The sequence below is a fragment of the Dermacentor silvarum genome, chromosome 1 (genome assembly GCF_013339745.2).
Source record: "Dermacentor silvarum isolate Dsil-2018 chromosome 1, BIME_Dsil_1.4, whole genome shotgun sequence".
Taxonomy (NCBI): domain Eukaryota; kingdom Metazoa; phylum Arthropoda; class Arachnida; order Ixodida; family Ixodidae; genus Dermacentor; species Dermacentor silvarum.
In genome coordinates, this window is record NC_051154.1 from 172,070,901 (window position 1) to 172,086,868 (window position 15,968).

Consider the following 15,968-nt stretch of genomic DNA (forward strand, 5'->3'; position numbering starts at 1 on the left):
CGCAGCAAAAGTCAAATTAAGAAATGGCGATCACTTTGGGCACCCAATGAAAGAGTATTTTGTCACTGCTTAAGCATAATATGCAAGCAGGTCTATAAGTCTGTATTTAGCCTAAACCTAAAGATCACGAAATAGCATGCCGATCACATGACAGGGCAGCCCCCATTGAAGTGGCCGCTGCTTACTTCGCCACAAAACTTGATCAATAAGATGCCATAGCTTCAACACGAGTTCACATTTTGAGCACCCCTTACGGGGAGACGCTCCTCGAAACAACTTTTTTTAAATTATTATTTGTGCTGTAGACTTGGAAATTCAGCTAATTAAGGTGTTTTTCGTGTAGATGTCAAATATACAATTAGTTTTTGTGTAGCCGCTATAGTTCTCGAGTTATATTCAATGACAAATTATAGCTACCTTTATGGGCACATTTTTATGTACTAAACTATCACAAAAGGTATCGCGCAATGGTTTATTTGGCTCTTTGTAGATCATAGAGTGCCGATATCTAGTCAAAGAATGTGTACAGTTATTGGAAGTGTGACAAAAAAATTATGACATTTCAACCATTGTTTTTCTCAGTTCCCGGAAACATAACCTTGTACTATTGTAATTACTACTGAGAGATAATGCAGTTTCAAATATATATCGGCATTCTACATACCTTAAAGAGTATGTATGTATGCCAAATTCCATTAGTATGCGCCAATTCTAAGTGTACAAAAGGCTTCCCGGAAAACATGAAAATTTCCAAAAGCATGCATTCTTGAAAATGCAATTGTTATCCCATGAATCTTAGATCACATTGAACACAAGTTTCTAGAACCCTCCTGTGCTGTAGCTTGGTCCTTTACGGCTCCTATGGTTGGTCTCGTCGGTACGAGCCCTTTTCACTGCGCTCCGACAGTGTGCCCTTGCTTCTGCTGTACGCTACAAGGGTCTCGAATAAAAGGGTCTCGAATCCGAGGGTCTCGAATCTGACAGCCTTGATGTCATTAGGTAGAATGCGAGGGTTTATTAGCCATGTGCCTGCTCTCCCAAGATCACGTGTATCGTGACGCCATCGGACTAAAAAGGATGTTCCACATCCGCCCACCATGGTTCCAAGTGGCGCTGGCTAACACTCCTAGGGCTAGATCTAGTAAACATAAATACCCAAGTTAGTGGACGAATTGATGGCCGTCGCTGTAGCACAATTGGTAGTGCAACGCACGCGTAATGCAGAGGTTGCGGGTTCGGCTCCCGCCGGCGACAAGTTATCTTTTCGTCCACTTTCATTTCCCTTTTCTTCATTATTTTCTACATTCCAGTTTTAACTACACTTAATTTCCCCGATGCTTTCCTTGGCTTCGTTCTCTGTTGGCTTTATGTGGTTATGACTAATAAAATCGAGCCCCTCGGTTTCCATTCTTCTTTCGTAAGACATGGATGAGGAATTCATGTCTACTGGTGCCGATGTGCCCGTCGCCGAGTTCGTCGCGATTGACAACGATGTCCCGACTTGCGAGCCGCAAAGTGTCGCCGAGATCGTAGCGGAGGTGGTGGCGGACGAGGCACCTGAAGACGGCGGCGAGAACGAAGGCTTGCGCCCACCGGCTACCTTCGCCGAAGCCCTTGCTGGCCTGTAAGCCTTACAAAGCTTCTTTCGCACGAAAGATAACAAAAATGCAGACAATGGTCTGCAATGTGTGCAAAAGAAGTTGTTCCTGTCCAAGGGTGAGACGCACCAGCAGAAAATAACTACGTTTTGCAAGAAATAAATGTTTTCTGCCCTTGCACCTCAATATGGGCTTGTCAGCTTCAATTTTTACTGGGTTCGGATCGTATGTTTTCCCGGATCGTACGTTTATTTTTCGCGTATTTTTTAAAAACGTATGAGCGAGGGGGGTTCTACTGTACAATCTTGAGCAAGTTGGTGGTGCACAGCTGTCGATGTCGAGATGCAAGAGGTTGACGAAGGAAGCACATTCTCAAAAGAAGTCGTGATATGATGGCACGAGATCTAATGGAAGCTTATTATATTAGGAAGGGTGACCTATGTACAGCGTAGACCGCTTATAACGTAAGTCGCCGCAGTCGCGAATATCCGCACTATAACCAAAGCAACAATTTTCAAGGCCCGCACATATGCAAAACATGTGCACCGAGCCGCCACGCGTATGTGACAGTCGAGGAATGCGGCTAGAACGTTTGCATTCAATTTACAGTCGAATCTTGTTAATTCGAACCAAATCACGCGGCGGCGCCTCCGACCGGCATTCCTACGGCACCGCCATAGAGTAAAAGCTTAGGGGAGACCCCTCAATGTCGCGCGTGAAAAAAAAAAAAAAAAAAAAAAAAAAAAAAAAAAACGCGGTGGAAATTTCGCCCTCTCTCAAATGGCAAGGTCACGCCGATTCTGCGTTGCGCCGGAACATGAGTGTACGTGCCGACGTCTCAGCCATGCTACCGTAGCCACGCGTAGAAAATGGCAGTGAAGCCTTCTTTCTCCTTTATGCTTCCTCTACTTTCTAGTCACGTGTTGACCTTGCACGCTGCGGCTACGGAGCAGAGGGAAGCAGCGGCGCTGCCCCAGGCCGGCCAACGAAACTGCCCCCATGCCGGCAAACGCCCGCTTCCCGATAACGGCAGAAAACGAAACTTCGGGGAGCTGGCGCCGGGCCGGCTGGAGCGGCAGCTCCTGCACGTGCACGGCGGCGGGCGCGCACGGTGACAGTCGAAAGTGAGGGAGCTACGAGGGAGGGCGAGGGGAGCCACCGAAGCAGCGGAGTTGCGGAGGCGAAATCCGCTTCTCTGCCGCCCTCCTCCCTCACATTCCACGGTCTCCGCGTGCGCCCTTCGCAGTGCTGTGCCGGCGCCGCCGGCTCCCTGAAGTTTCGTTTACTGCCGTTATCGTGAAGCGAGCGTTGGCCGGCGTTGGCAGTTTCGTGGCCCTCGCTCTCTATGCGCGCCGTGATATTTCACGACTCGCACTGACGATTCTGGTTTCAGCCTCACTGGCTGTTCGTTCGCACCATGTGCCCCTTCTCCACTCTGTCTCTCTTTCTTCCTCGAGCACTCCTTGGGGCGCCCATTTGAGGGGAGCGTTCGCCGTCTCCGCTGACTTCCGTAGTCCCAGGCAGCCGCACTGTAACCGGTACTTCGTTTCCCGTAACTGCACTATAAACAATATGTGTATACATGGAGTGCTATGGGAAAATTAACGGGAGTCTAAAAAAAACGCACTATATCCGGTCCTGCACTACAAGCGGTTACGTTATAAGTGGTCTATACTGTATCAGTATACCTTCAGTATCACTTTACAAAAGCGAGCTTCAGTTGTTTGATATCACTGTGCAATAACGTCTCGGGTCGTGTACATCTATTTTTTATTGCTCTCTCTCTATATCTGCACTATCCAAGCATTCAACGTATGCGCACATTTTGCTGATATCAAATTAATTGCGAATTGGCGCTCTTTCTGTCTATTTCTTCTTTCCTTCGCTAACTGTTTGCACCACAGACATCAACAGCAAGTTGTGGTTATTTTTGTGCAGGTGACATTAGTGGCTAAGTGACAAACTGGTCTTTCAGTGACTGTATCCATCTACGTGTCAGTTGATTGATGGCTTTGGTGTCTCATTGGCATCAGTGCCATGTCAGTGTAGTGCACTCGTATGGCAACACATCGTGCTAACACAGCACTATGGCACTATGACAACAAGGAAACAGTGCATGCATGACTGCATGGCAAACACAAACTGGCAGACGTAGCAGAATTAACGCTGTTCGGAAATTGTCCAATCGAAAACTCCTGCCCTCGTGTTTTATTCCAGGTCTTGCTGGTGCTACCACAAAAAAAAAAAGAAAAAAAAGAAAAGGGGATTGAAAGGTCCCAAAGGCAATTACTTTTTAAACTTGAGGCTTTCCTGGAGCACACAGTGCTGTTATATTTTACGAAGATTGCCGTTACAGCTTTTTGTACACAATACATGATATGTTTATTATTGTAAATGTGTTTTAAAAATGTAAAATGTGGTTTGAGGCCCTTTATTAGTACATCAAGAACTTGTATTGGAACTGGGAGCTCTGTGCACATTACCACGCTGTTCTCAGCAACATTTTGGACACAATTTAAATGTCTACTCACATCCATGAGAGCATTGAATGCCGGCATCTCCATCTGGTCACAGACGGACTCGAACGAACCCACTGTTTGTGTATCAGCCAGGCGCTCCCTGTTCTCCTCACAGTGCTCCACCAGGTTGATGAGTAATCCCAGTGACTAAATCCAGATACAGAAAACTAATTAACAATTACGAACATGACTATACAAGAGTTAGAACATAAAGCATAGCATATATGCCAACAATGAAAAGGCACACGTAAAACTTAGAAGCTGTGGTGCAACAGTCTAACTGTGAAGCGTGCGTTTCGGAGCAGACAATTTTTACCTCTTGAATGTCAATAGACAGCCAAGGGGCCCATAATTTATTCAGTGTGTTTCACTTAACTTGGGCTAAACTTTAAAAAAAAAATGCAAACGCTATGTAGCTGTAGAGAACTAAGATAATGTTTTTTGCCGTCGCTTGGAGATGCGCAGATCATTTTTTGGATTCTGCCTAATTAGATAATTAGTCTTAATTAATCAACTTCTCAATTATTATAATTAGATAAAAAGTGTCAATGAGAAAATTGCAGAGCAACATGAAAAACTCCTGATACAACTCTCCGTTGCTCAATATGTGCTGCACTTATTGAGCAACAGAAAGCTGTATCAAGTTCGTAGTCAGAGAACGTACACCCGAAACTTTAATTAACGGGCTTTTATTGCACCGCGTTCATGGCGAAAAAAAAGAGGCTGCGCCACAGACAGCACACCGTCTTTTCCAGTCCTTATTTTAATCTCTCGCTTCTCTTGTTTTTGGGTCATGAAGCTGCATACCAGGCTTAAAATTCACTCGTTTGCAATATACCAAGGTTTATTTATTTATTTATTGTTCCAAGATTTATTTAGTTATTGTGATTTTTTTTTTCAACCCCTTGAAAGCGCTTCCGACTTGTCCAGATGGGTTATCTGAAGAGGTGGACATTATTTACATAGGACATCGCAATTTCCAGGAAGCTATAATTGAAAAGATTCATTAATCGCCTTTTTAACCGTTCACTTTGTTAGATGTAGAGATTTTGAAATTGAGCAGCTGTAAAGTCACGCCTGCTAAGCATAAATCATAAGACTAGTATCAATACTGACATGTTAATCTCCAAAATGTGGTACGAAATATATTGGCATTTCTGTTAACAGGTTCACAAGAGCTTTAATAAGAGTTGGGAACTATAAGTGCAATGCCAATGCATAATTAAGCACATTTTGGGGACAGATACCATGAAAGTGATGCAATAGTCCATGGATTTCTGCTAGACAAATAGGACTTCACTAAGCTGTGGTTTAAATTTCTCAATTTTAAGAAGTGAATAATTTACAGTCTGTTAGTGGATTATTTTGATTAGCTACATGGTCATTTTAGATTTTCATGCTAGTAATGTCCACCTCTTCATGTAATCCACTTGAATGGACCGAAGTGCATTATCCATTCGAACTAAAAAAGAAACGAGACACACAGGCACACACCGAGACACACACCGCGTGCAGCGAGATGGAAATACAGTCGAACCCACTTATAACAATACTCAAGTGCCACGAAAATTCCATTGTTATAACTGGGTTGCATGAAAAAACAAAATAGGAGATGACAAAGCTGTTGAGAAATCTATAATGCCACCACCTTCCTCCATCCAGCTGCTGATTGTGTTGACTCGTTTAACTGTTTAACTCTGCTTCCTGCGTACTCCAATCGCGTGTAACATGCCGCGGCTGTCGACATTCAAGAATAGCACTACAGTTAAACCTGCTTATAACGAACCTCCATATAACGAATTCCTGGATATCACAAAGTTTTTCTATCCCCCGCCGTTACTCCATAGAAGCACATGTATTTGAGACCTCTACGTAACGAAGTTGCAACGGAGACCCCCTCGATATAACGAATTTCCCCCTCCGACAACCTAGAGATTTCGCCCCAAATTTTGTCATTTTTGCACGAGCAGCAACCGGAAGCACCTTCTCCGCCGCGACGGAATGCAAAGCGAGGGCACGTGTGCGTACGTGCGTGTGCGAGGCAGGCCTGCATCCCTCGACCTAGCGATCTTGCCGCCGCGGGCGTGACCTTTCGTTTACCCCTCCCTTCATTCAAACCTGATCCTGCCACTTGCTGCAGCTGGCCTAGCCCGCCAAGCCGGCACTCTTTCCTTTTCTAGTTGATGTTGCCGACGCGCTGGTACACGCTATGAGACATCACACTCGATGAGTGCGGACACGCGCTGTTAAACGCTGGCCGCGTGTGGAAGCGCTGCTGGGAAAGCGAGCGAAGTAACCTTCGTGCTGTTGTCTATCGCTTCAACGCAAACTGAGCGCCGAGAACACACAGCTCGCACAAAGCTACGAGCCGCCGACGCACCTACACTGCTAGACTCTGCCCCAACGCAGATCACTTTTAAGATACGGCCCGTGCGACCGCGTGCCGCCACGCAGTATGCAGTTGATGCCAGAGTACCGTACAACACCACCCTGCTATCCCTCCCCCCTCGCTCACTCGCCGGTGCCTCGAGCGCAACGGAAGAAGGCGCGCTTCCTCCCTGCTTTTCTTGCACGCGCGAAATTTAGATGCGGTCGTCTGCTCCCCTCGCACGATTTCACTCGCACATACAGCATACGGCGCGCGGCGACTGCGGTATCGCCCTTGGACTTTATACATATATATGAGCCAAAACCAATTTCAGGGCCACAACGCATCATAGACACCATCTTTATATAGCAAATACAGATCTCAAGGGCCATACTTTTGCTGGCAGAAACCGAAAATATGTCATAGTTGTCACCCCCGGCACTTTGGGTGGCCAGTGCCATCGTCAAGCCACCAAGCCACGCGACATGAAAAGTCAAAATGGCCGCTCGGGCCGGCGCGGAGTGGCAGTTCTCAACGTATGATGCCGGAACGGTCCCACAGTTGCGACGCAACTGCGGGGTTACCAATGCATTGGGTTCTATAGGAGCTGTGCCGGGACTGGCCGAAAACGATGTAACAGCTGGGAAAACGCAGCCCCCGGGAATGTAACAGCGTGGTTCTACTGTAACACTATACGACGCCATCGTGACACTCGCTCTTCGTTTCCGATGCCTCGCGCTTGTGCAAAACAACACGCGTCCACGCATCCGGTACCTGGTGTGACATTCCAAGGATGAGTGCTTCGACGAAAACGAAAAACGAGTGCGCGTTACAATCGAGTGAATACGGTAAGCGTTTCTTTTTCTAATTTTCGTGCCGAACCTGCATATAACGAAATCCTCTTTATAACGAAGTTTTTCGGGAATTTGTCAATTCCGTTATATCCACATTTAACTGTACTATAACAACCGCAAAGCAAAGTGACATGCGGTCTCGGCTTGGTGGCCTCAAAAGGTGCCTTTTAAGAAATACTAAAGGTTGCCGTGACAGCCTTTCAGCTTGAGAAATCCAGAAGAAACGCTGGGGCGAGATCGCCGCAAGCATCTCTCCACGTACTTCTGACTTGCACGAGAAAACCTCATGCCCGTCAGTGTTGCTTGCGTTACGCAAAGCTTGCCGACATCCTTTTCTCGCGAAGGTCCGTCGCGAGAACGAAGCCCAAGAAAGACTGAATCATCTACAGCACCTCCTGCGAGGACAACGTTGAGGCAGCCTGCCCTACCGCATCATCGCTGCCGCCGTCACTGCCGCTATCCGATGCAAGCACGTTCGCAATCGCCTGATCGGTTAAAGCACTTCGTTTTCAAATCTTTAAGTCTCATTTACACTAGGCTGACACGACAACGATTATGGTCTGCAGACTGTTGGCGACAGCAGTTTACAGGACGGAAAACGCTGTGGCCAATGGTTTAAAGGAAGGATAACGCTGCCGCCAACAGTCGGAAGACCAAAATCGGTGTGTGAATGAGCATATAGCAGTGCGCATTCTAGCGTTATGCATTGCCGATGATCAGCTGGCGAATCTGCAATCTTCCGTTTCGACGGCGAGTCAAAAAAGGCTGAGATACCGCGAGGCCCGGAACGACTTCAACACAACCAAGAAATATGAGCACGAGTGACTTATACCAGTGTCACACGACCACTTTTGATAGCGATCAAAAGTGCGCCGTGTGACACCCATATCAATCCATCAGCCAGCACTATCAGCTATCAGCGCAGTTGGAGCGGTCAATGCGTGTTTCAGAGGGTGGTGCGGCGTAAACACAAAGCTATAGGCGCAGCCCATTCATGTTCGGAGGGGTGGAAGGGCGACAGGAGGGAGGCGCACGAGGCTGGCGATGCGGAGAAGACTGGAAAATAGTGCGCGGTGGTGTGTAGTGACTTGAATTTCTTTCTTTTTTTCTTTTTTCTTTTCAAGAATTTTGCATTCCATTCTCTTTCGGGATGGATACCCAGTAGCCAGACCTCATCGTTATAACTGATAATGCGGCATGGGGCATTGTAGATAAACTGGTTATTTCACCATAGAAAACATACAAAAGTTAACGGTGCAGCAACTTCTCATTGTTATAACCGATATATTGTTAAAACCGATATTGTTAAAAGTGGGTTCGACTGTATCGCATGATAATATACATGTGCACATGCAACCCCAAGTTGAGAATTTGTGTGATTACTGCATTGAGACAACAATGTTGCAACATGAATAAATTTGATTTCTTCTTTCATGGAAAAAAAAAAAAGAAAGGCCTGGAGAACTACATTGCAACGACTGCCCCCAAAGGCCATGAATAGTATTCTGTGTTTGCAGTTTGCCAAGGACCAGACATACTGCGGTTACCAACTTTCCTTGTTTTGAAAACCCTTACAGAACTGGCTGGCAGCCAAACAATGAGGAGCGCGCCGCGCTACCTGAAGATGGCGCTACCGCATTTCCTTACTTCCAATACTGTAGTAAAGGGCAATAATTGATGTAACAAAATAATTTCAGCTCCCCCTTCAACTTCATCATAACAAGGTGTTAGTTTCGCCGCTGGTGACGACCCTTTCCAAGAATTCATTGCTGTTGTTTGAAGTTTTCCAATCAATGCAACATTCTTTTCGTCGCAACTTTTGCTAAGGAGATAGCAGTTTTGGCACCATCTTGGTGCCAACTATCGTGATTTAGTCAAATTCGGTGCACTGACAAAGAGCTTCTGATATCATTTTAACAGTCCTTTGGTGGCCACTAAGCACAAGAAAATATACAAGATCTATGGTTTAATCTTCACACGAGGTGGAGGGGTGTCCTGATCTTGCATAGTCCTCGAGTTCGTCAAGGCCTTCCCGAAAACACTGGATCCACTTCAAGAGAGTTCCTTTAGCTCTTTTATTACTGTGCCTATAGAAATCGATCAATTTGATCTAGAGTTTTTCTATGCATTGTTAAACATTTCCGTTGGAATTCTTCTACTAGCAACATCATGCAACGTCTGAAATGATGACGACTGAACTTTAACTATTTGTAATATTTGACAAGTTTCAGCTCATGTTAAGCACTAGCTGACGTTGGCTAAGGCCATGTGAAACTCTGCACTATTATCAATTCTAGTAGCTGTGTCAGGAAGGTGCTTCTATTCTTGTTAAGTCGTGGGACTAAATGACTGATACAGGGCTCTTATGTGATACTGTGAAATACCAACTTGGTGACGATGACCAACGTGTAATGGGACACAGAAGGGAGCTACAAGTCTTTACACACACAAGAATTGTGAAATATCTTGAACAGATTAAGGCAATAGTAATTGCAACGGCCAGAGAGTGCAGGAGGCTGCAGAGATGTTTTCCTGCACGACAAACTACCTGTGCAGCTGCAATTATTAAAAATGAAGCGTACAGCATTATTTTGAACATGGATCCCCACTTGGATGCTGCATACAGTGAACCCTGTGCTGCATTTTCCCGGCTGTTACGTCGTTTTCGGCCGGTCCCCAATGCACTGGTAACAGCGCAGCGAAAGACGAAAGAAAAACAAAAAAGGCGTTTGAGGCTAGAAAACCAGTCGTCTGTTTCCGTTGCCAGGAGCCTGGACACCTTGCGATCGGCTGTCGGAAGCCTAGGATTATTTTTTCTTTCGTTAATGACGGCAACTTGGAGCTCTTAGAACCCTACCTTTGCGACGTCGCAGTGAACGGAACGCTATGTAGGGTGCTTAGGGACTCGGCTGCGACAATGGACATCGTCCACCCTGTGTATGTGCAACCTGAGGATTTCACCGGGGAACATGCGTGGATCCGGCAGGTAGTTGAGGAGGATAGTGTGTGTTTGCCCATAGCCAGCGTAAAGATCGAGGGGCCGTTCGGAATATTGCTTACTGAAGCCACAGTATCACAAAATCTGTCCAAGCTATACCCCTACTTATTTTCAAATCGCTCAGAGATGCTGTTAAAGAAGAAGGGCCTGAGTTTTGGCGACCATACGGTCCAAGCTCTCCCGCGTCCCCAGGCTCAGAAGATCGCGGCGGAGATAAGGCATGGCAACGAAGAAAGGGAAAGGCCTCATGACATAGGCACTCAGAAAGCACAGCACACAGCTAGTGAAAGCGGGGAAAAAGGCGCTAGCGAGGAGGCATCCGGGTCAGTGGGCATACCGCAGCAAGGACTAGCAGAGGAATTGGAAACTAATTTGGTGCTACCACATTCGAAAGGATCTTTAGACCTTCTGAAGGTTGTTAAAGAAGGAATTGCGGCAGAGGAAGAGACCGATTACGTCACGGGAGTAGAAACAGTGGCTCTTCCGGAGGACGTTCCTTTCGGAGACAAGGCTGGTTTTAGCAGCCCTAAAAAGGTCAAGGAGGCGCTGAAAAACTCCCTTGTAACTCCGCATTTGAGTGACGTTCCGGAATCGTCCAAAGGAGAGGAGACTGACATGGCGGCCAAACAGGGCAGGAACCGGACGATCGGGGATTGCAGAGGTACATTCGGTGACCGCCTGGCGCGACAAAACTTTTTCAGACGGCGCAAACGAGCGAAGTATTTAGCGCAGCGCAAATTCGAGAAAGACGCCACACCACAGCCCGTAAGCAAAGGGAACAGGCCATCATGCAAGAAAACGGAGACGTCGCCAAAGGCGGATGACAACAGAACAGGGCGTGTCTTCGCGAGCAGGACTGCGGCTGAAAGGGTCAACCTGGCTGAGGTACGCACGCACACACAGGGCCAGTCAAACAGTCAATGAGGGGGAATGCGCCGCGAGAGCGAGGACAAAGGAAGAATGGCGATTTTCCTCGCGTTTACGGCCTTCCTCTCCGAGACGAGAAAGAAAGCTGCGGCCTCACGAATTGACAGGTGACGGGAGGGGGCAGTGTATGTCTGGCGCCCTTTATTGCCCATGGCGAGGCCCAATGACTTTCAGATTGCAACCTAGTCGAGTGTGCATTAAGAGGTAGTAATTGTCGAATTGGGCGCCTCCATAAGGTTCTCGTTTGTAAATTTGTAAATAGAGCATGTTGCATTTTTTTTTCTTTTGTTAGTTATTAAGACCTTATTTCTTTTAATTTCAAAGGTTCCGCGTTAATCTCGGTGTTTCGTTGCACTGATTGTTACGAGAGCCAGTGATGCGAACAAAACTGCTAAGCAAGTTTTGCGACGGTGGTGGCTCGTGTATGCGCTGATTTTGTAGATAGGCATTAACATTGGAGGTTTGTAGAAATAATCCATTTTGGATAATTCAATGCTTACAGGGTAGGTGCGTTTATGTGCTGCCATTGTAGAATTTCGATGTGCTGAAGCGTGTTCGGAGAAACAATTTTCTTTAACGGTGTTACGAGGAGATAGAGTAGGGTTTTTTGTTTTCTGGCTATAAATGCCACTTTTTGAATCAGCTCACTTAGGAGTTGAAGTGGTCATCAGAGCGCAGTACTTATGGGATTAGAAGCGCTGGTACTGGCAGGTAGCATTGACCCAACTCACTGCGCAGCATTTATCCCTTTGATAATTTTCAATGCGCTCTCAGTCTCTCAATAAACGTGGCTTTCCCGGGCAAGAGAAACAAAAACGTTAGGTATTAGGTTGGTTGAAATATGCATTGAAGTCTAGTTTTTTTCCTTTTGTTAATTTTCGGGAATCTCGAACGAGGGCTGCAGGTATAATTATGATAAGGTTTTATGTGAAGAATGTGTGAACCTGGCAGTTCTCATGGTTAGTTGGGTGCTCTCTGTTTGTTGTGCCTTGGGCTTGGCGTGGTCTATTTCCAGAAGGTGTCACCTGGCCTGCCCTGGAACGAACGGCGAAACGAAGCAGAGGCATGGGGTCTGCCGGTCGCTTCGAGGTGTTTGGATGCTGCAACCCCTTCGAGACCTCCTGTGGCGGCGGACGGGCTGTCATGATCGGCTTGGAACTCTGCATCTCAGTCGTGGGAAACCAAACCCACACACGCTCCCGTGCCGGGGCAATTATCTGCATCCCTAAGAGGCGGTTATGATCTTCCTGGAAACTGTACCTCTCAAATGTGGGAAACAAGCCCGAGCGCCTTTCCCGTGACGAGATAATCCCCTTCATCCCCGAGAAAGCGTCACACCTCTACGACGCAAAAGGCAAGCTACCAAAGGAGAGGACCCGAGGGAGAGGAGGTCGTCAACTTGACCACCTGACAGAGGACTGACACTTCCACAAGTTCCCCGAAGGAGACATCGGCTACCACAAGACCACGAGGGGTTATTTAAGGCCGTCCTGGCCCCCGTGTTAAGCAGAACCGCTCGAGACTCGGATATTCAAAACACTGTACCAATGAAGTGAATACAATCTTTTCTAATTTTTTCATCATCACGATGCCCGCATTCATTGCCGTCTCCTGAGGTACAACCTACCTCACCCGGTCGAGATTATATCAGTGTGTCCGCGCTGATAGAGTGTGATGAGTTCATGTTTGCCTGTGGGCGCTGACACCATGCTTGTTATAGGTTAATAAGAGAATGTTTACAAGTTTATACAGACGATAAAACTACTATCTTTACATTGTGTAGCTGTCTATTAATTTGCTATTGCAATCAATACTTCAGCTTTCGGGCAAAACCACGCCTTTTTTTCACACGTAAGAATTAAAATAATATTTTGTGCAGTTCAACACTACTCTCATTCCTCAATTTTTCCTATTTCTCGACTCTTGCGTTTCCCGGCTCTTACGTTTTATTTTTACGATCCCATGAAAAACGTATCAGAGGGATTCTACTGTATTCCCTTTCACAGCAAATGAACATTTTGAATTAACAAAGATTTTAAATATGAGGTTTGCAGGAACAAAATATCACTGTACAAAGATTCAATTTTTCAACTTTGGAATGCCACTAAAAGATAGTGCTACTGGCAAGTGGAGATATGCCTACATGTGCTCATAGAAGACAAGGCACGAGTTTTACACACTCACCAAAACCAGAAGATCAAAACGCTGTTCCGTTGGCACTGCTTTAGGGGCTTGCAGGATGCAGAGCAAAATGGCAGAGAGCAATCCTGGCTGGCTACCAACAACTTTGCTGCCCAAGACTGAAAATAGATGGGAAAATCTCCTGGTTAAGTTGGGACTACAATTACTGTACAATTCAAGATATTATATGACACTGAATAATAATACAAGGACAAATTTCATTAACGCAAAACAGAAAGTCGCCGACCGTTTATTCGGACTCGACGGGAACCGCGGAAAAATCCGAATAATCGAGAGTCCGAAAAAAAAAAGGATTCGCCAGAAAAAAGTATGGTCCCAGTGGACGGAAAAAATTGTCAATGCGCGACTGTACAGATGCACGCTTACACGCGATCAGGTCAGCCTTATTTCCGACAGTGTCTGGCTATCGCTATAGACAGAGTCTTGTAATTGCCGCGTCTCGTCGGCGCAGATGGCACGGAAGGCGTCGGAGCCATTTCGCACTACGCGACGACTGGACGAGATCGAACAAGCAAATCAGGCCTAACACACTAAGCCATGGGTTCTCAAAGTGGGTTCCGCGGAACCTACGGGTTCCGCAGGCCCCTGCTCGGGGTTTCGCGAGCCACTGATAAATTTTCCCTGGTCCCTGCTCTCCACAAGTGTCTAAAACAGGCGAACACGAGGTGCGCTTGATCCAAAGAACCTCCATTACCCATGCCCGAGTGTCAAAAAAGCACATCACAGTGCGTAACAGCAACGCGCGAACTGCGCAAGCAGCTTGTAGCCACCCAACCTCTCAGAACGGGCAGCGCGCCTAAGCTTTCGCACTTGAATGTCGGAGGCCGTAGCTTACTACCATGCGCCTTTCTCCTATTTGTAGATAGGGTAGGTGCCGATAGCGTGCGCACTGACCTATACGTTAGAGGAAAAAAAAAAACGCGGAGCACCGCAAATGCACGCCGCAGAAGAGCAAGAACGGCGTAGCGTCCAACCGAAACGAAGCGGCGCAGTCCGCATCGCCGTGGTCCTCAGCGGCAATCGTACGCGGAACGTGACTGACAGCAACGCCGAAGCGCTTCGTGCCTAATTGTGCCTTTAAAGCCTTTATTCTTGCGTTTATCGCCGCGAGTAACACCGCGTTGGCGGCTAGCCGCGTGCCTCTGTAAGTGCGTAGTCGCTATCTCTGATCGCGTCGATAAACACCGCAGTTTCGTCCGCAGCGGTTGCGGCAAATAGTACTTTCGTTTTCACTCGATGCGCGCATCGGCTGCGTGCCTTCACAACTCAGTAGTCGCCTCCCGTGGCAGCGTCATAGCCACCGCAGTTTCGTCCGCACTTCTTGCAGCGAAAAGTAGTTTCGTTTTGACTTGGTGCGTGCGTCAGCCGCCTGCCTTCTGAACCGCAAGGTCGCCGTCCATGATCGCGTCGATAGCGGCCGCGGTTTCGTCCGCAGCGGTTGCGGCAAGCAGTAGGTTTGCTTTGACTCAGTGCAAAGCTGTCGAAGATAAAAAGCACCGGCTACATCGCGATTGACGGACAATTTGTTGGCGAGCAGCTGAGTGGCGAAAAAATAATCGGGATGTGCGCCCGTTGTTGCAAAGCGCGTCTCAGATGAAAACGCGCGCCGCGAATGATGTCGCGAGGCCTTCGCCGCTGCTAGCGCTAATCAGTAGTGAGATGAAGAGAATTTCAGCTTCCGCACTGGCCTTGTGCTAAAAGAAACAAGATTCGACAATTCATTGAGTAAATAAAATCGTGTTGACGTAGTGAAGCATTTGTTTGTTGTCTTGATACTCTCCATAATTCGACATTCGGTTAATTCGAGGGGGGGGGGGTTCTTTGGCACTTTATGGAGCTTAGCAGGGTTCCCTGCGATGAACGTACTTCGAGATCGGCAACTGACACTTGTAGGTGCTGCGTGGATTTAGACACCAGCAATCCAACCATAGCAAGCGCGCCCTTTCAGTGCTGGCAACCTAGCAAAATGTAAACATCGCGGCCAGCTTGTCGTGACCGTATCGTGGCGTTCGACGTCGCATCTGACCAGGCCGCCGGAGTCCGAAAAATCGAACGGCGCGCTGTAGAGCGTCCGAACTATCGGTCGTAGTTATACATTACTTCAATGGGATGAGTGGCGGTGCCGCGAAGGTGTCCGAATAAACGAGCATGTCCGAATTTTCAGCGTCCGAATAAACGGTCGGCGACTGAATACAATTCAAGATATTATATGACACCGAATAATAATACAAGGACAAATTTCATTAACGCAAAACAGAAAGAAAAAAAGAAAGACAGAGAAATTTATCCACATATAATAGGACTAAAAGAACACTTTGTTCTTTGTCATACAAAAACTAAAAAAACACTTCAACGAGCCCAAACAAACCACCTGACATATTATGCATGCATATTATGTATAGAATATTGCAACAATCTTTTCCTCATATTACAGTTATGTAGATTGTTCCCCCTACAAGTGATGTCACTTCTGCTACGTTTGCTAGTGCGTGTTTGCCATGC

At 46.9% G+C, this 15,968-nt stretch overlaps 1 protein-coding gene across 3 annotated transcripts in view; it reads right to left on the reverse strand.

Annotated features, from left to right (window-relative positions):
* The window catches only part of LOC119436394 (wings apart-like protein homolog), a 134,048-nt gene that overhangs the window by 36,208 nt on the left and 81,872 nt on the right, over positions 1-15,968 (reverse strand). For all 3 annotated transcript variants that reach the window (XR_007464048.1, XM_037703233.2, XM_049657467.1), the window contains exons 13-14: positions 13,449-13,564; positions 4,130-4,264 (exon numbers count right to left, since the gene is read on the reverse strand). Coding sequence is in view for 2 of the 3 variants with exons in the window: in XM_037703233.2 (XP_037559161.1) it covers positions 4,130-4,264; positions 13,449-13,564 (251 nt within the window). In the remaining variant the exon portion in view is untranslated. The remainder of the gene's footprint in view (positions 1-4,129; positions 4,265-13,448; positions 13,565-15,968) is intronic.